At 55.1% G+C, this 26,201-nt stretch overlaps 1 protein-coding gene across 1 annotated transcript; it reads left to right on the top strand.

The window, feature by feature from the left end:
- The first annotated feature begins 1,284 nt into the window (after positions 1-1,284).
- ACTG2 (actin gamma 2, smooth muscle) lies at positions 1,285-25,083 on the top strand. Its single transcript, XM_029065841.2, has 9 exons — positions 1,285-1,377; positions 11,161-11,318; positions 12,872-13,000; positions 15,350-15,460; positions 15,650-15,734; positions 16,687-16,848; positions 18,608-18,799; positions 20,484-20,665; positions 24,903-25,083. The coding sequence occupies exons 2-9, from the start codon at positions 11,193-11,195 to the stop codon at positions 25,044-25,046; spliced, it is 1,131 nt and encodes a 376-aa protein (XP_028921674.1). The 5' UTR covers positions 1,285-1,377; positions 11,161-11,192; the 3' UTR covers positions 25,047-25,083.
- Positions 25,084-26,201: the final 1,118 nt, after the last annotated feature.

A 26,201-nucleotide genomic window follows, 5' to 3' on the forward strand; every position in this document is an offset into this window, starting at 1 on the left:
GAGGAGTTTTTGTTTGATGCGGAGGTAGATGGGCAACCCCTGGAGTTTCTTGAGGAGTGGGATAACGTGTCCCGAACGTTTTTGTAGACGGATGATCCAGACGGAAGAGTGAAGTGTGGACTGGAGTGAGGAGAGACCGGAGGCTGGGAGGTCAGCGAGGAGGTTGAGTCAGTAATGGAGGTGGGACAGGATGAGTATTAATGTGGTTGCGGTCGGGATGGAGGGAAAGGGCCGATTTTAGCGATGTTGCGAAGGGGGTCCGGCAGGATTTAGTGATGGTCACTTGTTTGCTGTGTGGCTTTGGGCAAGTCACTCAAGTCCTCTGGGTCTCGATTCCCTCATCTGTAAAACGGGGATTAAGACCGGGAGCCCTATGTGGGACGGGGACAGTGTCCAACCTGATTAGCCCGTATCTATCCCAGGGCTTAGGACAGTGCTTGGCACTTAGTAAGCACTTAACCGATACCATCCTCATCATCAGTCAAGCGCTCAGTACAGTGCTCTAGCACCCGGTGCAGCGCTCTGCCCACAAGAAGCAGCGCGGCGTAGCGGATAGAGCCCGGGCCCGGGAGTCGGAAGATCGTGGTTTCTGATCACGGCCTCACCACTTGTCTGCTGTGTGACCTTGGGCGAGTCACATCACTTCTCTGGGCCTCAGTTCCCTCATCTGTAAAAAGGGGATGAAGACTGTGAGTCCCAGGCGGGACAGGATCTGCGTCCAACCTGATTTTCTCCTCTCCACCCCCAGCGCTTAGTACAGGGCCTGGCATACACTAAGCGCCTAACAAATACCACAATTATCATCAATTCCCGCTAGGTGTTCAATAAATACGTCGGGATCGATCGACTGATTGCTCGGGCCTTCCCCACCTCCCGTGCCGCCCTCCCTGCCGCCCCGACCCCACCGTCCCCGGTTTCTGTGCGGTCCGAGGTGGGGATACGGGGGCTCCTCTCCCCCCGCGTGAGCTGGAGAGGTGGGGGCCCGGAGGCAGGGGAGCCCCCCACTGCCATTCTTGGTATCCTTCTGTCCCGGGACTCGTCGACGGTTCTTCCGCCCCGTCCCCGAGGCAGCTTATAAGGACTTGTGCGGGCCGTGTTTATCCAAGTAAAGCAGAAAAGGAAGAGTCCCGCCGGCGGCGGGGTGTTAAGTCATGATCCGCATCCATTTTTCCAGGGATAAATCGCTCCGCTCCCGGCCCCGGGATATCGGGACAGAAGGCCTTATATGGCCATACGGTCAGCAGGCCGGCGGTTAGCCTTTTTAGGGGCTGGCCTGGGGCGGAGGGCCGCCCTGAGCTTTTAAATTCTCTCTGGTATTTCTCCCCCAGAAGCAGCAGATCCCGGTCCCAGAGGGAAGGAAGTCTCGTCCGTCGATCGGTGAGTGGCCCCCTCCCCCCTCCGGCCTCTTCCCCGCCCCCGGTGGCCCCGGTGACTGGACCTTGCGGGGCGATGACCCGTCCCTCCCCTGAGGCCGCCGGGACCGAGGCAGGGCATTCCGGCCTCGACCCCCCCGCGACCTCCCCGACCGGCGGCGAAACTGGAAGGGCTGCCGGTGACCCCTCGGGACGGGGCGGGGGCCGGGGAAGAGGACGACTGTTCTGTGCCACCTGGGTGTCCTGGCGCTGCCCACCATCCCCAGGGAGGGTGGCTCCTTACTGGACTTTGGATCTTGGCTGGCAAGGGTTCGGGGGGCATGGTGGGAGGGCTCCGGGCACTCTGGGGGGGGGGGATGAGCCACCCTGCCTGTGATGCCGACGGGCCTGCCTCGATCCAGAACTTTCCGTTCCCGGGAAAGACCCCCCAGGAGAGGCTGTGGAGGACTCTTATCGTCTCCACGGACGGCCGGGCCCCTTGCCCGCTGCTCATCCACGCTGGGCAGGGTGGGTACGCGGGCCATCGGACAGCCCCGGGACACTCAGGGCTGGGGGATTAATGATAATTACGATCCTCGTTAAACGCTTACTAAACGTCAACCACTGTTCTGAACGCTGGAGTCGGTTCAAGGGAAGCAGCTTGGCATAGGGCCTGGGAGTCAGAAGGTCATTGGTTCCAATCCCGGCTCCGCCACTTGTCTGCTGTGTGACCTTGGGACACTTCACTTCACTTCTCTGTGCCTCAGTTACCTCATCTGGAAAATGGGGATTGGGACTGTGAGCCCTAGGTGGGACAGGGACTGAGTCCAACCCAACTTGCTTGTTTCTACCTCAGCACTTAGTATAGTGCCTGGCACATAGAAAGCGCTTAACAAATACCATAGTTATTTTATAATTATTATTATCGTTACAAGTTAATCAGGTTGGACACAGTCCCCCTCCCAAATGGGGCTCACAGTCGAAACAGGAGGGAGTAGGATTGAAAATCCCTTTTACCGATGAGGAAACAGGCACCGAGAAGTGACTGGTCCAGGGTCACACAGCGGACCAGTGGCGGAGCCGGGATGTCAACCCGGGTCCTCTGATCTGGGTTCTTTCCACTAGGCCATGCCTTTTCCCAGAGGAAGTGGATTCAAAAAACGAGTTGCTCCGAGAACAATGGGAGCAAGGTGGTCCCCTGCCTTTCTGCCTGGGCAGCAGAGACGGGACTGGGCCGGGGAACGGGGAGGGGCCGACGTCAAGAGAAATTCTTTGCCCGGACAGGCGGAGCTGGAGCTGACACTTGGGTGAGGAGTGTCCGCGCTGAAGATCTCCGTGCTTGGGCCTCCAAACTGGAGGCTCCGTGCTTGGACCTCCAAACTGGGGGCCGCCATGCTGGGAGCCTCCATCAGGGCATGGTGTAGTGGATCGAGCCCGGGTCTGGGAGTTCTCATCTTGGCTCCGCCACTTGTCTGCTCTATGACCTTGGGCAAGTCACTTCACTTCTCTGGGCCTCAGTGGTCTCATCTGTAAAATGGGGATTGAGACCGGGAGCCCCACTTGGGACGGGGACTGTGTCCAACCCGATTTGCTTGTATCCACCCCAGTGCTTAGTACAGTGCCTGGTACATAGTAAGCGCTTAACAAATACCATGATGATGATGATGATGATGATGATTGTTATTATTCTGGGAGCCTCCATGCTGGGGGCCTCTGTGCTGGAGCTCTCCCTGCTGGGCTTCCATTAGACTGTAAGCCTGTCGATGGGCAGGGATTGTCTCTATCTGTTGCCGAACTGTACATTCCAAGCGCTTAGTACAGTGCTCGGCACATAGTAAGCGCTCAATAAATACTATTGAATGAATGAATGCTGGGGGCCTCCATAGTGCGAGGGAGATTTGGCCACTGACCTCCAGGCAACCACCTACAGTGAAGTGAGTGGATGCAGCATAAACATCGAGGCAAGATGATACAGATCTCTGTGGGATCTGTTCATTCATTCATTCATTCATTCATTCATTCATTCAATCGTATTTAGGGAGCGCTTACTGTGTGCAGAGCACTGTACTAATTGCTTGTAAGTACAACTTGACAACAGATAGAGACAATCCCTACCCAACAACGGGCTCACAGTCTAGAAGCGGGGAGGTAGACAACAAAACAGGTACAAGTAGACAGGCATCAATACCATCAAAATAGATAAACAGAATTATAGATTTATACATATCATTAATAAAATAAATCGAGTAATAAATGTGTTCAAATATACACAAGTATATTCAGGGAGGGAAAGGGGGTAGAGCAGGGGGAGGGAGTCGGGGCGACGGGGAGGGGAGGAGCAGAGGAAAAGGGAGGGCTCAGGGAAGGCCTCCTGGAGGAGGTGAGCTCTCAGTAGAGCTTTGAAGAGGGGAAGAGAGCTAGTTTGGCTGATGTGAGGACGGAGGTTGAGTCGTTCCTCTGTGCCAAGCACTGTGCTGAGCTCTGGGGACAATACAATCGGAACAGACACAGTCCCCATCCCACCCGGGGCCCGTGGTCAAAGCAGGAGTGAGAATGGGGATTGAATCCCCATTTTACAGGTTTTTCAGATTTTCATTTGTCCACCCTTATAGTGCTCTAGACTGTAAGCCTCCTGTGGGCGGGGAGTGCGTCCACCAACCCCATTATATTGGACTCTCCCAGTGCTTGGCTCATAGTGAGTGCTCAATAAATGCCACTGTTGATTACGATTGATTGATTGATTCTCTGAGAGGTTAGATTTGAGTCACATGGAGGTGTTAAGTTACTAACATTTTTAATAGTCATTACGGCAATATGTGTTAAGCACTTACTATGTAGCCCAGCACTGCACTGGCTGCTGGGCAGATACAGGATCATCAGGTTGGGTCGCAGTCCCTGTCCCTCATGGGGCTCACGGTCTAAGGAGGAGCGCGTAGGATTGAATCCCCATTTTGAGATGAGGAAACCGAGGCCCGGAGATGGGAAGTGTCTTGCCCGAGGCCACACGGCAGGCGAGGGCAGCGGGTCGGGATTAGAACCCGTGACCTTCTGACTCCCAGGCCCGGGCTTTCCGCACTAAGCCGCGCTCCTTCTTGAGGTTGTCTCCCGGTGCAATCACTCAATCAATCCATCAGTCGAATTTATCGAGCGCTTACTCTGTGCAGAGCTCTGCATTAAGCGCTTGGGAGAGTACAATATAACAGTATAATAGAGTCGGTAGACAAATTCCCTGCCCGTAGTGAGCTTACGGTCTAGAGGGGGAGACAGACCTTGATAGGAATGAATAAGTCATGCTTAATGTCTAATTTCAGGATCTGTGCTTCGCCGCCGACCCCTGGCCCACATTCCGCCTCCCTCCTCAAATCCCAAAGAGAGTGAATCTCCCCCTTCTAAGCCTCCCTGAAGGCCCATCTCCTCCAAGAGGCCTTCCCTGACCGAGCCTCACTTTTCCTCCTCTCCCACTCCTTCTCCGCATCACCCTGACTCGCTCCCTCTGTTCCCTCCCCGCCCACCCGCCCCACTGCACTTACGTATATATCTGACATTTTCTTTATTTGTGTTGAAGTCTGTCTCCCCCGCTCTAGACCGTGAGCTTGTCGTGGGCAGGGAATGTCACTGTCTATTGTTGTATCGTACTTTCCCAAGCATTTAGTATAGTGTTCTGCACATAGTGAGTGCTCAATAAATAAGATTGATTGAACGAGTGAATGACCCGTGGATGGCAAACGCCTTCTCTGACGGCCACCCCTGGGCCGGGATCACACTGCCCCTCCCCCAAAGCCACAGGACTTTCATTCATTCATTCCTTAAATCAATCTAATTTATTAAGCACTCACTGTGTGCAGAACACTATACTAAGAGTTTGGGAAAGTACGATAAGTGCTGTGGCGTCGGGGGTGGGGCAGTGTGATCCCGGCCCAGGGGTGGCCGTTACAGAAGGCGTTTTGACATCCAGGGCTCATTCATTCATTCATTCATTCATTCATTCATTCATTCATTCATTCAATCCTATTTATTGAGCACTTAGCATGCGCAGAGCACTGTACTGAGCACTTGGGAGAGTACAATATAACAATAAACTGACACATTTCTTGCCCACAATTATCTTACAGTCAGTAAGTCAGCCAGTCATTCGTATTTATTGAGTACTTACCGCGCACAGTGTCCTAAGCGCTCGGGAGAGGTCAATAGAACAATAAACGGACACGTTCCCTGCCCACGACAAGCCGACGGTCTAGTCTAGGGAAGCGGCGTGGCTCACTGGAGAAGAGCCCCGGCTTGGGAGTCATAGGTCATGGGTTCAAATTCCGGCTCTGCCACTTGTCAGCTGTGTGACTGTGGGCAAGTCACTTCACTTCCCTGGGCCTCAGTTCCCTCATCTGTCAAATGGGGATGAAGATTGTGAGCCTCAGGTGGGACGACCTGATGACCTTGTATCTACCCCAGCGCTGAGAACAGTGCTCTGCACATAGTAAGCGCTTAACAAATACCAACTTTATTATTATTATTAGAAGATCATGTCCCCACATGAAGGGGAGAGAGCAGGGTCCGGTTTCTCAGTGCCGGTCTCTGGGTCTGACCTCTGGCCTCCCGAGGCCAGGGACGCAGGCCGGACACACCCCGGGGGCCGCCGTCCTGCCACAGCTTGGGCAAGGTGTGACCTCTAGCTTGTGAACTCTTGGTAGGCAGGGAATGCGTCTGTCATATTGTCCTCCCCCAAGTGCTTGGTGGTACAGTGCTCTGCACATAGTAAGCGCTCAATAATAATAATTGTAATGATAATAATAATGATGGTATTCGTTAGACGCTTACGATGTGCCGGGCACTGTTCTAAGTTCAGGGTAGATACAAGATAATCGGGTTAGAAGCAGTCCCTGTCTCACATAGTCTTAATCCCCATTTTATAGATGAGGGAACTGAGGCTCAGAGAAGTGAAGTGTCTCGCCTAAGGTAGCACAGCAGACAATAACTGTGGTATTTGTTACACGCTTACTATGTGCGGGCACTGTATTAAGTGCTGAGGGGAGGCAAGCAAATTGGGAGGGACACCATCCCTGTCCCACGTGGGGATGACCGGTTCAATCCCCATTTTACAGATGAGGTAAAAGAGGCAAAGAGAAGTGAAATCACTTGTCCAAGATCACACAGTAGACAAATGGCGGAGCCCAAGGTTAGAGCCCAGGACCTTCTGATGCCCAGGCCGGGCTCTAGCCACTAGGCCAGCAAGTGGCGGAGTCGGGATTAGAACCCACGACCTTCTGACTCCCAAACCTGGGGTCTATCCAGTAGGCCGTGCTGCTCGATAAGTCTGACTGACTGATTGTCAAGTGGCCGAGCTGGGATTAGCAGCCAGGTCCCCCGTGCCAGCCCTGGGCTCTTTCCAGTAGGCCCCGCTGCTCCAGGGGAAGTCATTTCTCTGTGCCTCAGTTCCCTCATCTGTAAAATGGGGATTAAGACTGTGACCCCCCACGTGGGACAGGGACTGTCTCCAACCTGATTACCTCATATCTATCCCAGTGCTTACAACAGTACTTGTGACATAGTAAAGCGCTTAACAAATATTGCAGTTATCGTTCCTTTGAGCGACCGGAGGCCCCGAAGAGCCTCGGCAATTACGGTGATAATCATGATAATAATAACAGTTGTGGGGTTATTGTGCTTCTGGGGGATTGTTCCTTTCTGGGATCGGTCTGGACAATGGAGAAAAGAGGGAAAAGTATAAATTTGACTCCCACTTGCAAAAGGTCATCTCCCGAGGCTGGGGGCGGTGGGCGGCGGAGAGGGCTTTTCCCTTCTTTCCTTGACCTTTGTGTCCTAGATTCTTCCTCTCAGTAGCTGCCACGAAAGGGAGAGACGGGTTGGCGGGATCCCACAGGATTGTAAAGTTGTCCCGTCAGTAATTCGATCCTATTTATTGAGCGCTTACAATCCCGGGTCCGCCACCTCTCAGCTATGTTACTTTGGGCAAGTCACTTAACTTCTCGGTACCTCAGTTACCTCATCTGTAAAATGGCGATTGAGACTGTGAGCCTCACCCGATCTGATTACCCTCTATCTACCCCAGCACTTAGAACAGTGCTAGGCACATGGTAAGCACTTAACAAATACCAACATTTTTATATTATGTGCATTCTCGGTCTCCTTCGTAGGCTCCTCCCCCTCCCATCCACTCACTGTAGTGGTTCCTCAAGGGTCAGTTCTTGGCCCTCTTCTGTTCTCCATCTATATTCACTCCCTTGGTGAACTCTTTCTCTCCCACGGCTTCAACTATCAACTGTCTATGTAGAAGACACACAAATCTACATCTCCTCCCCCGTTCTCTCCCCCTCCCTCCAGGCTCGTATCTCCTCCTGCCTTCGGGACGTCTCCACCTGCATGTCCGCCCGCCACCTAAAGCTCAACATGTCCAAGCCCGAGCACCTTATCCTCCCTCCCAAACCCTGTCCTCTCCACGGTCACTGTGGACGGCACGATCATCCTGCCCGACTCACAGGCCCGCAACCTGGGTGTCATCCTTGACTCAGCTCTCTCATTCACCCCACCCATCCAATCCATCACCAACACCTGCCGCTCTCACCTTCACAATATCATCAAGATCCCCCCTTTCCTCTCCGTCCAAACGGCTATCGTGCTGGTCCAGGCTCTCATAGTATCCCGGCTGGATTACCGTGTCAGCCTTCTCTCTCATCTCCCTTCCTCCCGTCTCTCCCCGCTCCAGTCTATTCTTCATTCCGCTGCCCAGATCATCTTCCTGCAGAAACGCTCTGGGCATGCACTCCCCTCCTTAAAAATCTCCAGTGGTTGCCTATCAACTTTGCAAGAAACAAAAACTTCTCTCTCTGGGCTTCAAGGGTCTCCATTCTATTTATTTGCCATTGTTTTTATGAGATGTTCTTCCCCTCGACTCTATTTATTGCCATCGTTCTCGTCCGCCCGTCTCCCCCGATTAGACCGTGAGCCCGTCAAAGGGCAGGGACTGTCTCCATCTGTTGCCGACTTGTACATTCCAAACGCTTAGTACAGTGCTCTGCACATAGTAAGCGCTCAATAAATACTATTGAATGAATGAATGAATCCCCTTGCCCCCTCCTACCTCTCCTCCCTTCTCTCTTTCTCCCGCCCACCCGGCACGCTCCGCTCCTCCGCCGCCCACCTCCTCACCGTCCCCCGTTCTCGCCTATCCCGCCGTCGACCCCCGGCCCACGTCCTCCCGCTGTCCCGGGACGCCCTCCCTCCTCACCTCCGTCAAACTCACCCTCTTCCCCTCTTCAAAGCCCTACTGAGCGCTCACCTCCTCCAGGAGGCCTTCCCAGACTGAGCCCCCCCTTTCCCTCTGCTCCTCCTCCCCTCCCCATCTCCCCTTCTCCCGCCCTCTGCTCTTCCTCCTTCCCCTCCCCACTGCACTGTGCCTATTTGTATGTATTATATATTACTCTATTTATTTTGTTAATGATGTGTATATATCTGTGATCCTATTTATCTTGATGATATTTATGCCAGACCAATTGTTTTGTTTTGTTCCGTTTTGTTTTGTTGTCTGTCTCCCTCGTTTAGACTGTGAGCCGTTGTTGGGTGGCGATTGTCTCTATCTGTTGCCGAACTGTACATTCCAACTGCTTAGTACAGTGTTCTGCACATAGTAAGCGCTCAATAAATACATTCGAATGAATGAATGAATGTGCAGAGCACAGTACTAAGGCTTGGGAGAGGACAGTACAACAATATAACAGAAACATTCCCTGCAGGGACTGTTATATGTTAGAGCAAGCGCAGAGCCCTAGAGGAGCAACGTGGCCTCATGGTAGAGCCCCAGCCTGGGAGTCGGATGACCTGGGTTCTAATCCCGGCTCGGCCGCTTGTCTGCTGGGTGATGTTGGGCAAGTCGCTTCACTGCTCTGGGCCTCTGTTTCCTCCTCTGCAAAATAGGGATTCAATACCTGTTCTCCTTCCTCCTTGGACTGTGAGCCCCGTTTAGGACAGGGATTTTGCCTGGACTTGATTAATGAAGTAGCGAGGCCTAGTGGAAAGATCCCGGGCCTGGGAGTCAGAGGACCTGGGTTCTACTCCCAGCTCCTCCACATGTATGCTGAGTGACCTTGGGCAAGTCACTTCACTTCTCGGGGCCTCAGTTACCTCATCTGTCAAATGGGGATGAAGGCTGTGAGATCGATGTGGGACAGGGACTGTGTCCAACCTGATTTAACTTGTAGATACCCCAGGACTTAGTAGAGTGCCTGCCACATAGTAAGCACTTAAAAAATACCACAATTATTATTATTATTATTCCTCACAAGTCCAACTTCCCCTCCATCTGCGTCCCTCACCTGCCATCCCCACCTCCGCCCCGGTCCCCCGACTCCCAGGTCCAATGTGACTTTTATCCTGCTGTTCCCCACTGCCCCTGGATTTGGGAAAGGGTCTCCGGGCCAGGGCCGGTGGAAATGTCTACAGGGTAAAGATCCTGACCCCCCTCCTTGGGGTGTCCCCCCCTCCCTCTCTGCTTGTCCACCTCACACCCCGGTGGTTGCCCCTCCACCTCTGCATCAAACAAAAACACTTTGTTCCTCTATTGTTAACCTTCTCACCGTGCCTCAATCTCTCCTATCTTGCCACCGAACCCTAACCCCCATCCTGGCTCTGGCCCTCCCTCCTCATATCCCACAGACGGTGATTCTCCCCCCACTTCAGAGCCTTACTGAAAGCCCATCTCCTCCCAGAGGCCTTCCCTGACTAAGCATCCCTTTCCTCTTCTCCCACTCCCTTCTGCATCCCCCTGATTTGCTCCCTTTATTCTTCCCTCCTCCCATCCCCACACCGCTTATGTCCATAGCTGTCATTTATTTACATTAATGTCTGTCTCTCCTCTAGACTGAAAGCCCATTGTGGGCAGAAAACGTGTCTGTTAATTGTTATATTGTACTCTCATTCATTCAATAGTATTTACTGAGCACTTACTATGTGCAGAGCACTGTACTAAGCGCTTGGAATGTACAAGTCAGCAACAGATACAGACAGTCCCTGCCCTCTGACGGGCTTACGGTCTAATCGGGGGAGACGGGCAGACGAGAACGATGGCAATAAATAGAGTCGAGGGGAAGAACATCTCATAAAGACAATGGCAACTAAATAGAATCGGGGTGATGTACAGCTCATTAAACAAAATAAGCAAAATAAATAGGGTGATAAAGATATATACAGTAGAGCGGACGAGTACGGTGCTGAGGGGGTGGGACGGGAGAGGGGGAGGAGGAGAGGGAAAAAAGGGGAGAAGAGGGTTTAGCTGCGGAGAGGTGAAGGGGGGGTAGAGGGAGCAGAGGGGAAAAGGGGGGAGCTCAGTGTGGGAAGGCCTCTCGGAGGAGGTGAGCTTTAAGTAGGGATTTGAAGAGGGGAAAAGAATTAGATTGTCTGAGGTGAGGAGGGAGGGCGTTCCGGCACCGCGGGAGGACGTGGCCCGGCGGTCGACGGCGGGATGGGCGAGACCGAGGGACGGTGAGGAGGTGGGCGGAGGAGGAGCGGAGCGTGCGGGGTGGGCAAGTGCTTAGTACAGTGCTCTGCACATTGTAAGCGCTCAATAAATACAACTGAATGAATGAATGAACCTCTGTTTCCCCAGGATCAGGGAGCCAGGGAGGTCTGGAAAGAAGTTCCAGGAGCACTAGGTGGATGCAAGGGGGAGTCAGGGGGCTGGGGAGGGGAGGTGTTAGTGGGAGGTGGCCTGGTGGCCACAGCAGGGGGACGGGGGTCCCTTTCTGGGCACGGCCTGGGTTCGGGCTGGAGGCCGCAGCTGACCTCGGCTTCTCTCCCCCAGGCTCCGCCCCTTCGATCTAGCCCAGCTCCGCCATGTGTGATGAGGAGACCACCGCGCTGGTGTGTGACAACGGGTCCGGCCTGTGCAAGGCCGGCTTCGCCGGCGACGACGCTCCCCGGGCCGTCTTCCCCTCCATCGTGGGCCGCCCCCGCCATCAGGTCTGTGTCTGGAAGCCTGGGCCTGGGCCTGGGCCCCGGCGTGGTCCAGAGGGACAACGGGTGACGGGAGAGAGGCAGGGGAGAGAGGGGGACAGAGACATGGGCTAGCAAGGCGGGACAGGGACGTCGGAGAGCGAGATGGGAGAGGGGGGCGAGAGAGCAAGGTGGGAGAGGGAGAAGTCTGTGAGGTAGAAGAGAGAAGCGGGAGAGAGAGGCAGGACAGTGAGATGGGAGAGCCAGGAGAGACAAGGAGGCAGGAGAGCGAGGACAGACAGGGAGGCGGGAGGGCGAGGAGAGACGGTGAGACAGGAGAGTGAAGAGAGATGGAGAGGCAGGAGAATGAGGAAGGATGGTGAGACAGAGAGTGAGGAGAGACAGGGAGATAGGAGAGTGAGGAGAGACGGTGAGACAGGAGTGAGGAGAGACAGGGAGGCAGGAGAGCGAGGAGAGACGGTGAGACAGGAGAGTGAGGACAGTGAGACGGGAGAGCGAGGAGAGATGGTGAGTCAAGAGCTAGGAGGGCAGGGAGGCAGGAGAGCGAAGAGAGATGGAGAGGTAGGAGAATGAGGAGGGACGGTGAGACAGGAGAGCGAGGAGAGACAGTGAGAGAGAAGAGTGAGGAGAGACAGGGAGACAGGAGAGTGAGGAGAGACAGGGAGACAGGAGAGTGAGGAGAGATGGTGAAGCTGGAGAGAGGAGAGGCTGGGAGGCAGAAGAGTTAGGACAAGTGGGGAAGCAGGACTGTGAGGAGAATGGTGAGGCAGGAGAATGAGGACAGTCTGAAGCAGAAGAGTTAGAACAAGTGGGGAAAGCGGATTGTGAGGAGAAACGGTGAGGCAGGAGAGTGAGGAGAGACAGGAGACAGGAGAGTGAGGAGAGAGAGTGAGACAGGAGTGAGGAGAGACAGGGAGGCAGGAGAGCGAGGAGAGATGGTGAGACAGGAGAGCAAGGACAGGGAGGCAGGAGGGAGAAGAGAGATGGTGAGGCAGGTGAGAGGAGACGCTGTGAGGCAGAAGAGTGAGGACAGATGGCGAGGCAGGAGAGTGAGGACAGTCGGAGGCAGAAGAGTGAGGACAAGTGGGGAAGCGGGACCGTGAGGAGAAATGGTGAGACCGGAGAGTGAGGAGAGACTCTCTTAGAGGGTGTAGGGGACCTCTTTCTGGGATCCAGTGTAGATGACCTCCTTCCAGCATCCGGTATAGAGGTCTTCTCTCTGGCATCCAGTGTGGATGTCCACTCTCCAGTGTCCGGCGTAGATGTCCGCTCTCCAGCATCCAGCTGAGAGGACCTCTTTCTGGGGACCAGCGTAGATGACCTCTTTCCAGCGACCAGCGTAGATGACCACTCTCCAACACCTAGTATAGCTGTCCACTCTCCAGCATTCAGGATGGGTGACCTCTTTCCCTCGTCCAGTGGAGACGACCTCTCTCCGGCCTCCGGTCCTCTCCCTGGCGACCGGGGCAGATATTTCCATCGCAGGACGCTCAGCTCACCGTCTTTCTCTCCGCCTGTCTCTCTGTCTCTCTTCGTCTCTCCCCGCGGGCGGCCTCCAGGGCGTGATGGTGGGGATGGGGCAGAAGGACAGCTACGTGGGAGACGAGGCCCAGAGCAAGAGAGGAATCCTCACCCTCAAATACCCCATCGAACACGGCATCATCACCAACTGGGACGACATGGAGAAGGTGAGGCAGGGCCATCCGTCCCGCTCCCCCGCTCCTCCCGCCGCCCGCCCCTCCCCCGGCCCTCCCCCCCACCCCCGGATTAAGGTGGCACTTATCGCTTTACCAATTATCAGAATAAACCCTCTAGAGACAAGAGGATCAGATCAGACCCAGTCCTGTCCTACACGGGATTCACCGGCTAAATGGCCGCAGCACGTGGCGGATCGAGCCCCGGCCCTGGGAGTCAGAAGGTCATGGGTTCTAATCCCGGCTCCGCCACCTGTCTGCTGGGTGACCTTGGACAAGTCACTTCACTTCTCTGGGCCTCAGTGACCTCATCTGGAAATGGGGATTAAGAGTGTCAGCCCTATGTGGGACAGGGACTGTGTCCAGCCCGATTTGGTTGTATCTACCCAAACGCTTAGGCCAGTGCCTGGCACATAGTAAATGCTTAACCAATACCGTAATTACTGGGAAGCAGAATGGCCTCAAAAACACAAGTTTGGGAGTCAGGGGACAAGGGTTGTAATCCCGGCTCTGCCGCTTAACTGCTGTGTGACCTTGGGCAGTCACTTCACTTCTCTGTGCCTCGGTTACCTCACCTGTAAAATGTGAGCTTAATGTGAGCTCCAGGTGAGACAGGGACCTTGTCCAGCCTGATGACCCTGTATCTACCCCATGGCTTAGAACAGTGGTTGGCATATAGTAAGCTTGTAACACATACCATAATTATCATTACTATTATTATTATTTTCCCCAGAAACGGAGAGTAATATTAATCGTGGTTTTTGTTAAACACTTACTACGTGCCAGTGCTGGGGGGCAGGTACAATACAGTCAGATCAGAGAAGCGGCGTGGCCTGATGGGCAGAGCCTGGGCCTGAGAGTCAGAGGGCCTGGGTTCTAATCCCAGGCCTGCCACTTGTCGGCTGTGTGACCTTGGACAAGTCGCTTCACTTCTCTGGGCCTCAATTGTCTCATCTACAGAATGGGGGTTCAATTCCCCGTTCACTCTCCTGTTCAGACGCTGCTTACGAGAAGCAGCTTGGCTCAGTGGAAAGAGCCCGGGCTTCGGAGTCAGAGGTCATGGGTTTGAATCCCGGATCTGCCACTTGTCAGCTGTGTGACTGTGGGCAAGTCACTTAAATTCTCTGCGCCTCAGTTCCCTCAACTGTAAAATGGGGATTAACTGTGAGCCTCACGTGGGACGACCTGATTACCCTGTATCTACCCCAGCACTTAGAACAGTGCTCTGCATATAATAAGCGCTTAACAAATACCAACATTATTATTATTGTCTGACCTGACTCCCTTGCATCAACCTCAGCGCTTAGTGCAGTAATTGCCACATAAGAGATACTCAACAAATACCGAGATTATTATTACATCAGTCACAGTCCCTGTCCCACATGGGACTCACGGTCTAAGCGGGCGGAAGGACAGGGGTTGAATCTCCATTTGAAGATGGGCAAACTGAGTCCCAGAGAGGTTAGGTGACTGGTCCAAGGTCAGACAGCAGAGCGGTGACAGAGCCGGGATGACAACCCAGGTCCTCTGAGTCCCAGCCCTCTGCTTCTTCTTCTGGACCCCGCTGCCTCTTTAGCCCTCCAACCTTGGAAGCCGCTCTGGGTGGGGCTGGGGCTCTCCGGGAATCCGAGTCTGACCGGTGTCCCCCCGGCTTCCGTCCGGGGGTGGGCGCGGGCCAGGCCCCGGGGGGCAGCCGGTCTGCTCAGAGGATCAGCTCCTTGTGGAGCCCGCAGCTGACCGGTGTCTCCCCAGCTTCTGTCCGGGGCTGGGCCGGACCGCGGCCGGCAGCCAGGCTCCTGAGAGGATCAGCTCCTCGTGGAGCCCGAGTCTAACCAGTGTCCCCCCGGTTTCCGTCCGAGGCTGGGCCGGGCCGGACCGTGGGGGGCAGCCGCTCAGCTCAGAGGATGATGATGATGATTGGGGTATTTATTAAGCACTGACTATGTGCCAGGCACCGTATTAAGCTCTGGGGTGGAGACGAGCAAATCGGGTTGGACACAGCACTCCCTGTCTCGCATGGGGCTCGCATCCAAAGTCTCATTTCACTGATGAGTTAACTGAGGGCCAGAGAAGTGAAGTGACTTGCCCCAGGTCACGCGGGAGATGCGTAGCGGAGCCGGGGTGAGAACCCACGTCCTCTGACTCCCAAGCCCGTGCTCTTGCCACTAGGCCGTGCCGCTTCTCTAACCAGCTCCCCGTGGAGCCCGAGTCTGACCAACGTCCCCCAGCTGCCGTCCGGGGCGGGCCAGGCCGGGATGCCGGGGGCGGCCGGTCCGCTCGGGGGATCGGCTCCGCGCGGAGCCCGAGTCTGAGCGGTGTCCCCCCGGCTTCCGTCCGGTGCAGATCTGGCACCACTCCTTCTACAACGAGCTGCGAGTGGCCCCGGAGGAGCACCCCACCCTGCTCACGGAGGCCCCGCTCAACCCCAAAGCCAACCGCGAGAAGATGACCCAGGTGAGGCCACCTGCTGACCTCTCACCCCGCGGGGGAGCTTCCCTCTCCGGGACCTTTCGCCTGCCGTCCACCCTCACCCCGCGGGGACCCCTCACGTCCTGCCGACCTCTCCCCCGGCTTGCCCTTCCCCCTCCTTGATGACCTTCGACCCCCCCCCCGGTGACCTTTCCATCGCCGTCGACCTTTCAGATCATGTTTGAAACCTTCAACGTCCCCGCCATGTACGTGGCCATCCAAGCCGTGCTGTCCCTCTACGCCTCCGGCCGAACCACCGGTGAGATGCCGGGCTCCTCCCCCTCTCCCGGGACGGATTCTGGGGGTTCGATCAATCAATCAGTGGTATTTGTTGAGCGCTCCCGGCCTCCGACTGCCCCTCAGTCGGACAGTCGTATTCAGTGAGCGCTTACTGTGTGCAGAGCACTGTACTAGGCGCTTGGAAAGCACAGTTCAGCAAACAGAGACAATCCCTACCCAACAACCGGGCTCACAGTCTAGAAGCGGGGAGACAGACGCCAAAACAAGTAGTAGACGGGCATCAACGGCGTCAACAGAAATGTTTAGAATTATAGAGATATGTACCAAACAGGTAAGCGGGCATTAATATAAATAAATAGAATTATAGATATGTACATATATACACAAGTGCTGTGGGGAGGGGAGGGGGGTAGAGCAAAGGGAGCGAGTCACGGTGACGCAGAGGGGAGGGGAGCTGAAGAAAAGGGGAGCTTAGTCTGGGAAGGCCTCCTGGAGGAGGTGAGCCTTCAGTTGGGCTTTGATGGGGGGAAGTGTGATTGTTTGGTGGATTTGAGGAGGGAAGGCGATCCAGGCCAGAGGCGGCACGTGGGCCGGGGTGGACGGCGAGACAGGCGAGAACGAGGCGCCAGAGGAGCGGAGTGTGTGGGCTGGGCTGGAGAAGGAGAGAAGGGAGGTGAGGTAGGAGGGGACCAGGTGATGGAGAGCTGGGAAGCCCAGAGTGAGGAGCTTTTGCTTGATGCAAAGGTTGATGGGCAACCGCTGGAGATTTTTAAGGAGGGGGCTCACATGCCCAGAAAGTTTCTGTAGAAAGATAATCCGGGCAGCAGAGTGCTTTGCTATGTACCGAGCGCCGTAGTCGGCTCTGAGGAGAGCCCAGTGCAACAGAACTGAGAGAGGAAGGGACTGAGAGAGGAAGCGGCGAGGTGGGGTGGGGAGGCGAAGGGCGGTAGAGACTGTTTCTCGGCCGGCAGGCATCGTCCTGGACTCGGGGGACGGGGTGACCCACAACGTGCCCATCTACGAGGGCTACGCCCTCCCCCACGCCATCATGCGCCTGGACCTGGCGGGCCGAGATCTCACCGACTACCTCATGAAGATCCTCACCGAGAGAGGCTACTCCTTTGTGACCACAGGTACCGTTACCCCCCCGGGGTCCCGGCCCGACCCCGGCCTGGCCCTGGACAACCCCCCCGACCGCATCCCCAGGTCGATAAGGGAAGAAGCCTCGTGTGGCTGGAGCCCGGGCCTGGGTTCTAATCCTGGCTCTGCCACTCCTCTGCTGGGTGACCTCGGGCAAGTCACTTTGTGTCTCCGGGCTTCAGTTTGCTCATCTGGAAGATGGGGATTGGAAGTGTGACCCCCGTGTGGGACCGGGTCTGTGTCCGACCCAGCTGTCTCGTATTCGTTCATTAAATTGTATTTATCGAGTGCTTACCGCGCAGAGCACGGTACTGAGCGCTGAGGAAAGTACAGGACGACGATAAACAGTGACATTCCCTGCCCACATTGTGCTTACGGTCCAGAGCAAGGAGACAGACATCAATGCAAATAAGTAAAATTACAGATATGCATGTAAGTGCGTACTCCAGCGCTTAGAACGGTACCTGGCACGTAGTAAGCGCTTGATGAATACGATTATTGTTGTTATTATTATGGTTATTACAATCCTGGGTATCCTGGCTCCCATGCCCGGGTCGATCAATCAATCGATGGTATTTACTGAGCGCTTATTGTGTGCGGAGGATCGAACCCGGGGCCTGGGAATCGGAAGGTCATGGGTTCTAATCCCGGCTCTTCCACCTGTCTGCCGTGTGACCTTGGGCAAGTCTCTTCACTTCTCTGGGCCTCAGTTATCTCATCTGGAAAATGGGGATTTAAAAAAATGACGACATGGGTTAAGCGCTTACTATGTGCCAAGCACTGTTCTAAGCTCTGGGGTAAATACAAGGTAATCAGGTTGCCCCACGTGGGGCTCACAGTCTTCATCCCCATTTGATACATGAGAGGACTGAGGCGCAGAGAATAATAATGTTGGTATTTATTAAGCGCTTACTAGGTGCTGAGAACTGTTCTAAGCGTTGGGGTAGATATAGGGTAATCAGGTTGCCCCATGTGAGGCTCACAATGAATCCCCATTTTACAGATGAGGTAACTGAGGCACAGAGAAGTGAAGTGACTTGCGCAAGGTGAAACAGCAGACAAGTGGTGGAGTCGGAATTAGAACCCATGACCTTCTGACCCCCAGGCCCGGGCTCTAGCCACTGTGCCGTGCTGCTTCTCAGCATGAGACCGAGAGTGTGAGCCCCATGTGGGACAGTGTCCAACCGGACTAACTTGAATCTACCCCAGCACTTAGGACAGGGCTTGGCACATAGTAAGAGCTTCACAAGTACCCTAATAATGTGGCTCAGTGGAAAGAGCACGGGCTTTGGAATCAGGGCTCATGAGTTCGAATCCCAGCTCTGCCACTTGTCGGCTGTGTGACTGTGGGCGAGTCACTTCACTTCTCTGCGCCTCAGTTCCCTCATCTGTAAAATGGGGATTAAGACTGTGAGCCCCACGTGGGACGACCCGATTCCCCTCTGTCTACCCCAGCGCTTAGAACAGTGCTCGGCACATAGTGAGCGCTTAACAAATACCAACATTATTATTATTATTATTATTACTTAAGCGCTTGGGAGAATACAGTGTAACAGAATTGGTAGACACAGTCCCTGCCCAAAATGAGCATAGAGTCTAGAGCGGAGGCTCATCGTGGGTCGGGGATACGACGGTCTGTCGTTCTCCTGTCCTCTCCCAAGCGCTTCGCGCCATCCTCTGCACCCGGTAAGCGCTCAATAAATACGATTAACCGACTGACCGACCTCTGGCTCGACCCTCCCTCGCCCGCAGCCGAGAGGGAGATCGTGCGTGACATCAAGGAGAAGCTGTGCTACGTGGCCTTGGACTTCGAGAACGAGATGGCCACGGCCGCCTCCTCTTCCTCCCTGGAGAAGAGCTACGAGCTGCCCGACGGGCAAGTCATCACCATCGGCAACGAGCGCTTCCGCTGCCCCGAGACCCTCTTCCAACCGTCCTTCATCGGTGAGCCCCCCTCACCCGGCCCCCCGTCACCTCCTCCCGGCCCTCGACCGGCCCCAGGGAAGCGCGTGCGGGCAGTGGGGGGCAGAGTCCGAGCCCCGCTCCTCTGCCTGAGGAGGAAGAAGAGGCAGCAGCCCGGCCTAGCCGAAAGATCCCGCGGAGGACCTGCCCTCTAATCCCGGCTCCGCCGCTTGTCTGCTGGGTGACCTTGGGCAAGTCACTCCTCTTCTCTGGGCCTCATCTGGAATAATGATAATTCTAATAACGATGGCGTTTGTTCATTCATTTAGTCGTATTTATTGAGCGCTTATTGTGTGCAGAGCCCTGGACTGAGCGCTTGGAAAGTACGATTCAGCAATAAAGAGAGACAATCCCCGTCCAAAACGGGTTTACAGTCATGAAGCGGGGAGACAGGCATCAAAACAAGTAAACAGGCATCAATAGCATCAATATAAATAAATAGAATTAGAGATATAAACACATCAAAACAAGTAAACGGTGCTTAGGACAGTGCTTGGCACATAGCGCTTAACAACTACCATTATTATCATCAAACAGGCATTAATATAAATAGAATTATAGTTTTATACATATATACACAAGTGCTGTGGGGCGGGGAAGGGGGTAGAGCAGAGGGAGGGAGTCGGGGCGATGGGGAGGGGAGGGGGAGCTGAGGAAAAGGGGGGGCTTAGTCTGGGAAGGCCTCCTGGAGGAGGTGAGCCTTCAGGAGGGCTTTGAAAGGGGGACGGGTGATTGTTTGGAGGACTTGAGGAGGGAGGGCCTTCCAGGCCAGAGGTAGGACGTGGGCCAGGGGTTGAGAGCGGAACGGGCGGGAAGGAGGCCCAGGGATGGAGGTGAGCGGCGGCAGAGGAGCGGAGTGTGCGGCCCAGGATGGAGGAGGAGGGGACGTAGGAAGCAGCCGGGGGATGAACAGGCTTTAAATCCAACGATGAGGAGTTTCTGTTCGATGAGGAGTTGGAAAGGCAACCACTGGAGATTTTTGAGGAGGGGGGGTGACAGGCCCAGAGCCTTTCGGAAGAAAGATAATCCGGGCAGCAGAGTGAAATATGGACTGAAGCGGGGAGAGCCGGGAGATTGGGAGAGCAGAAAGGAGGCTGATGCAGTCATCCAGGCAGGATAGGATGAGTGACTAGGCGGTAGCCATTGCGATGGAGAGGAAAGGGCGGATCTTGGCGACGTTGTGAAGGTGAGCTTACTGGCCCTGTTCTAGGCCCTGGGGTTGATGCGAGATAATCAGGTTGTCCCACATGGGGCTCACAGTCTTCATCCCCATTTGACAGATGAGAGAACTGAGGCCCAGAGAAGCCAAGTGGCTTGCCCAAGGCCACATGGCAGACAAATGGCGGTGCTGGGATTAGAATCCACAACCTTCTGACTCCTAAATCCGGGCTCTAAACCACTAAACCACCCCGGTAGCCAAATGGGGATTAAATCCTACTCCTCCTTACTTCGACTGTGAGCCCCAGGTGGGACAGGGACTGGGTCCAACCTGATTAACTTGAATGCATCCCAGCGCTTAGAACAGAGCTTGACGCATAGTAAGCGCTTAACAGATACCATATACAATTTATACTTAGATATTAAAAAAAAGGGCGAGGGCAGGGAGTCTAGGGAGGAGTCCGGGGAGGTCCGGGGGAGGCGTGACCTCGGACGTGCTCCCCGCCAGGCATGGAGTCTGCGGGGATCCACGAGACGACCTACAACTCCATCATGAAGTGCGACATCGACATCCGCAAGGATCTGTACGCCAACAACGTCCTCTCGGGCGGGACCACCATGTACCCGGGCATCGCCGACCGCATGCAGAAGGAGATCACCGCCCTGGCCCCCAGCACCATGAAGATCAAGGTCAGACCCTCCGGCCGCCCGGCCGGGCCACGGACCACCGGAGGTGGGGAGGCCGCGAGGGAGGGAGGGAGGCTGGGGGAGGACGGTAGACGCGGACAGGACGCCTCCAGCCTGAGCCTAGTGCTGGACCGGACCCGTCAGAGCCGACCCCCCGGGGCCGGCGCCTCTCGCCTCCGGTGGCAGACGGGACCCGTAGAGGTCGGTCATCCCTTCACTGGATTCGTTCAGTCGTATTTAGTAGTAGTAATAATAATGTTGGTATTTGTTAAGCGCTGACTATGGGCAGAACACTTTTCTAAGCGCTGGGGTAGATACAGGGTCATCAGGTTGTCCCTCGTGGGGCTCACAGTCTTACATTTTACAGAGGAGGTCACTGAGGCCCAGAGAAGTGAAGTGACTTGCCCAAAGTCACGCAGCTGACAAGTGGCAGAGCCGGGATTCGAACCCATGACCTCTGACTCCCAAGCCCGTGCTCTTTCCACCGAGCCACGCTGCTTCTCTAATAATAATGTTGGTATTTGTTAAGCACTTACTATGTGCAGAGCACTGTTCTAAGCGCTGGGGGAGATACAGGGGAATCAGGTTGTCCCACGTGAGGCTCAGAGTCTTCATCCCCATTTTACAGATGAGGGAACTGAGGCCCAGAGAAGTGAAGTGACTTGCCCCCAGTCACACAGCTGACAAGTGGCAGAGCCGGGATTCGAACCCATGACCTCTGACTCCCAAGCCCGGGCTCTTTCCACTGAGGCACGCTGATTTAGTGAGCGCTTACTGTGTGCAGAGCACTCGGTACTGTTCTTACAGCACTGTCAGATAATAATAATAATAATAATAATAATAATAATAATAATGTTGGTATTTGTTAAGCGCTTACTATGTGCAGAGCACTGTTCTAAGCGCTGGGGTAGGTACAGGGGAATCAGGTTGTCCCACGTGGGGCTCACCGTCTTCATCCCCACTTTACAGATGAGGTAACTGAGGCACAGAGAAGTTAAGTGACTCGCCCACAGTCACACAGCTGACAAGTGGCCGAGCTGGGATTCGAATCCTGACCTCTGGCTCCAAAGCCCGGGCTCTTTCCACTGAGCCACGCTGCTTCTCGTAATTACTGGGGTATTAAGAAGCAGCAGGGGCTAGTGGGTAGAGCCCGGGCCTGGGAGTCAAAAGGTCACGGGTTCTCAACCCGGCTCCGCCGCTTGTCTGCTGTGTGACCTTGGGCAAGTCATTTCACTTCTCTGGGCCTCAGTGACCTCATCTGGGAAATGGGGATGGAGACTGGGAGCCCCACGTGGGACAGGGACTGTGTTCAACCCGATTTGCTTGTATCCACCTCAGTGCTTAATACACATAGTGAGCGCCTAACAAATGCTATAATTGGTATTACTATCATTTATTAAGCGCTTACCATGTGACAAGCACCATTCTAAGCCCTGGGGTAGATACAAGTTGATCGGGTCGGTCCCGGACCCCCGTCCCACGAGGAGCTCACAGATTGAGTTGAAGCTCCGTTTCACAAAACTGAGAAGTGTAATGACTTGCCCAAGGCCACCCAGCAGGCAACCGGTACAACCGGGATTAGAACCCAGGTCCTCCGACTCCCAAGCCCACGGTCTTTCCGCGAGGCCAGGCTGCTCCTTTAGAGAGCACTTGGGTCTTTCCCCAAAGCACTGGCCCAAAGGTTTCATCTTCACATCATCTCTGAGAGAATGGGATGGGCGGGTACTCCTATTCCCATTATACAGGTGGAGAAATGGAGGCACAGAGAGATTAATCGAGTCTCCTGAGGTCACGCAGCAGGCCAGCGTGGGGACCTGGGATTGGATCCCAGCCCTCCTGACTCCCGATCCCATCCTCCTGTACTCTCCCAAGCGCTTAGGTAGAATGTTCTAATAATAATAATAATAATGTCGGTATTTGTTAAGCACTTACTAGGTGCAGAGCACTGTTCTAAGCGCTGGGATAGACACAGGGGAATCAGGTTGTCCCACGTGGGGCTCACAGTCTTCATCCCCATTTTACAGATGAGGTCACTGAGGCCCAGAGAAGTGAAGTGACTCGCCCACAGTCACCCAGCTGACAAGTGGCCGAGCTGGGATTCGAACTCATGACCTCTGACTCCCAAGCCCGGGCTCTTTCCACTGAGCCACGCTACACATAGTAAGCGCTTAAAAAAATACCGTTGCTTGACGAGGCTATGCCGCTCTCAGAAGCCCAAAGGGCAACGGACTTGGTTTAACCCGCAGAATAGATTTCACGTTTGCATCAACCCGAAGCTCAATAGATCAGTGGAATTTACTGGGCGCTCACTCTACGCAGAGCACTGGACTAAGCGCTTAGGATAACCAGCTTATGATTTTTCTGGAAAGGCCCCTGGTTTTGCTCCCCGTCCTTATTATGCCTTCCCCCACGAGGGTGTCGATTATAAAGTTGTCCCGCCGGTCAGAGTCCTGCCAGGGTGACAGCATCGTGGGGCTGCCAGGAGGATGGGAAGTCAGAAGGACCTGGGTTCTAATCCAAGGTCTGCTGTGTGACCCTGGGCGACTCATTTCACTTCTCTGGGCCTCAATTACCTCATCAGTGAAAGGGGGCTTAATAATAATAATGTTGGTATTCGTTAAGTGCTTACTCTGTGCCGAGCACCGTTCTAAGCGCTGGGGTAGGTAGAGGGTAATCAGGTTGCCCCACGTGAGGCTCACAGTCTCCATTTTCCAGATGAGGTCCCTGAGGCACCGAAAAGTGAAGTGGCTTGCCCAAAGTCACACAGCTGACAGGTGGCGGAGCCAGGATTAGAACCCATGACCCCTGATTCCTAAGCCCGGGCTCTTTCCACTGAGCCACGGATTAAGAGTATGAGAGCCATGTGGGACAGGGATGGGGTCCAACCTGATCGAGAAGCAGCGTGGCTTAGCGGCAAGGGCCCGGGTTTGGGGGTCAGAGGGTCATGGGTTCGAATCCCGGCTCTGCCGCCTGTCGGCAGTGTGACTTTGGGCAAGTCACTTCGTTTCTCCAGGCCTCAGTTCCCTCATCTGGAAAATGGGGGTGAGGACTGTGAGCCCTACGTGGGACAACCTGATGACCTCGTATCTACCCCAGTGCTTAGAACAGTGTTTGGCCCATAGTAAGCGCTTAACAAATACCAACGTTATTATTATTATTAATTTGCATCTACCCCAGGGTTTAGAACAGTGCTCAGCACATAGTAAATATGAGAAGCGGCGTGGCTCAGTGGCAAGAGCACGGGCTTTGGAGTCAGAGGTCATGGGTTCGAATCCCGGCTCTGCCACTTGTCAGCTTGTGTGACTGTGGGCAAGTCACTTCACTTCTCTGGGCCTCAGTTCCCTCATCTGTAAAACGGGGATGAAGACTGGGAGCCCCACGTGGGGCAACCTGATTCCCCTGTGTCTACCCCAGCGCTTAGAACAGTGCTCGGCACATAGTAAGCGCTTAACAAATACCAACATTATTATTATCAAACGCTTAACAAGTACCATCATAATAATAAGTATTATTATGAAGATGGGAGGGAGGGCCCAATGGCAGGTGGGCGGGGCTAAATCAGGCTCCCAGGTGTAGGGGCGGGGCCACGGAAGTGGGCGGGCTGACGGATAATAATAATAATGTCGGTATTTGTTTAGCGCTTACTATGTGCCGAGCACTGTTCTAAGCGCTGGGATAGACACAGGGGAATCAGGTTGTCTCACGTGGGGCTCCCAGTCTTCATCCCCGTTTTACAGATGAGGGAACTGAGGCCCAGAGCAGTGAAGTGACATGCCCCCAGTCACCCAGCTGCCAAGGGGCAGAGTCGGGATTCGAACCCAGGACCTCTGACTCCCCAGCCCGGGCTCTTGCCACTGAGCCTCGCTGCCTCTCTGGGATTGGGGGATGGGATCGTGGGCCGTGATTGGATGACGGGTTTGGGCGGGTCACGATGGGGGCTGAGCAGGCGGGGTGGGCGGGGCCGAAGGCCAGGATTGGCCGAGACGGAGTGGGCGGGGCCTGGGGGACAGGGGCAGGCCAGGATTGGGCGAGAACGCCGGGTGGGCGGGACTGGGGGAGAGGGGCGGGGCCGAACGAGGGGACGGGACCGGAAGTCACGGTGGGCGGGGCCGGGGGAGGAAGGCGCTCTGCGATTGGCCGGAGGCGGCCGGTGGGCGTGGCCCGGGCCGGTGGGCGTGGCCCGGGCGGCCCCAACGTTGTCCTCTCCCCCCCCCCCCTCCCGCCGCCCGCGCACGCGCAGATCATCGCGCCCCCGGAGCGGAAGTACTCGGTGTGGATCGGCGGCTCCATCCTGGCGTCGCTGTCCACCTTCCAGCAGATGTGGATCAGCAAGCCCGAGTACGACGAGGCGGGGCCGTCCATCGTCCACAGGAAATGCTTCTAGGATCGGACGCCCCGGACCCTCCTCCTCGCCCCCTCCCGCCCACCCCCGCCCACCCCCGCCCACCCCCAACCCCCACCCGCGCCCGCCCGGGAACATTAAAACTTTGCAAGCCTGCTCTCCGCCTCGCTCTCTGGGGAGGGGGGGGAAGGGGCGTGTGCCCGTGTCTGGGCCTTTGGGGGCGACGGAGAGCGGAGGGGTGTGGTGTGTGTGGCTAATAATAATAATAATGGCATTTGTTAAGCGCTTCCTCTGTGCCAAGCGCTGTTCTAAGCGCTGGGGGAGATCCAGGGTCATCGGGTTGTCCCACGGGGGGCTCCCAGTCTTCTTCCCCATTTTGCAGATGAGGTCACTGAGGCCCAGAGAAGGTAAATAATAATAAAGGCATTTGTTAAGCGCTTCCTATGTGCCAAGCACTGTTCTAAGCGCTGAGGGGGTTCCAAGGTCATCAAGTTGTCCCACGGGGGGCTCCCAGTCTTCTTCCCTATTTTGCAGATGAGGTCACTGAGGCCCAGAGAAGGTAAATAATAATAATGGCATTTGTTAAGCGCTTCCTATGTGCCAAGCACTGGGGGGTGGGGATGGGGCATAGAAGGTGATCAGGTTGTCCTCCCCATTTGTCAGATGAAGTCACTGAGGCTCAGAGAAGTGAAGCGACTTGCCCGAGGTCACACAGCTGACGAGTGACAGGGGTGGGATTGGAACCCACGACAGATTTGTACATTCCAAGCGCTTAGTACGGTGCTCTGCACATAGTAAGCGTTCAATAAATACTATTGAATGAATAAATGATCTCTGACTTCCAAGCCCGGGCTCTTTCCACTGAGCCTCGCTGCTTCTCTAATTGATTCATTCATTGCTTGGAGTGTACAGATCGGTTACAGATAGAGACAGTCCCTGCCCTTTGACAGGCTTATGGTCTCATCGGGGGAGACGGACAGACTTAATAATAATGTTGGTATTTGTGAAGCGCTTACTATGTGCAGAGCACTGTTCTAAGCGCTGGGGTAAACACAGGGGAATCAGGTTGTCCCACATGGGGCACACAGTCTTAATCCCCATTTTACAGATGAGGGAACTGAGGCACAGAGAAGTGAAGTGACTTGCCCACGGTCACACAGCCGACAAGTGGCAGAGCTGGGATTCGAACTCATGAGC

The sequence above is a fragment of the Ornithorhynchus anatinus genome, chromosome 5, assembly GCF_004115215.2.
Source record: "Ornithorhynchus anatinus isolate Pmale09 chromosome 5, mOrnAna1.pri.v4, whole genome shotgun sequence".
Lineage (NCBI taxonomy): Eukaryota > Metazoa > Chordata > Mammalia > Monotremata > Ornithorhynchidae > Ornithorhynchus > Ornithorhynchus anatinus.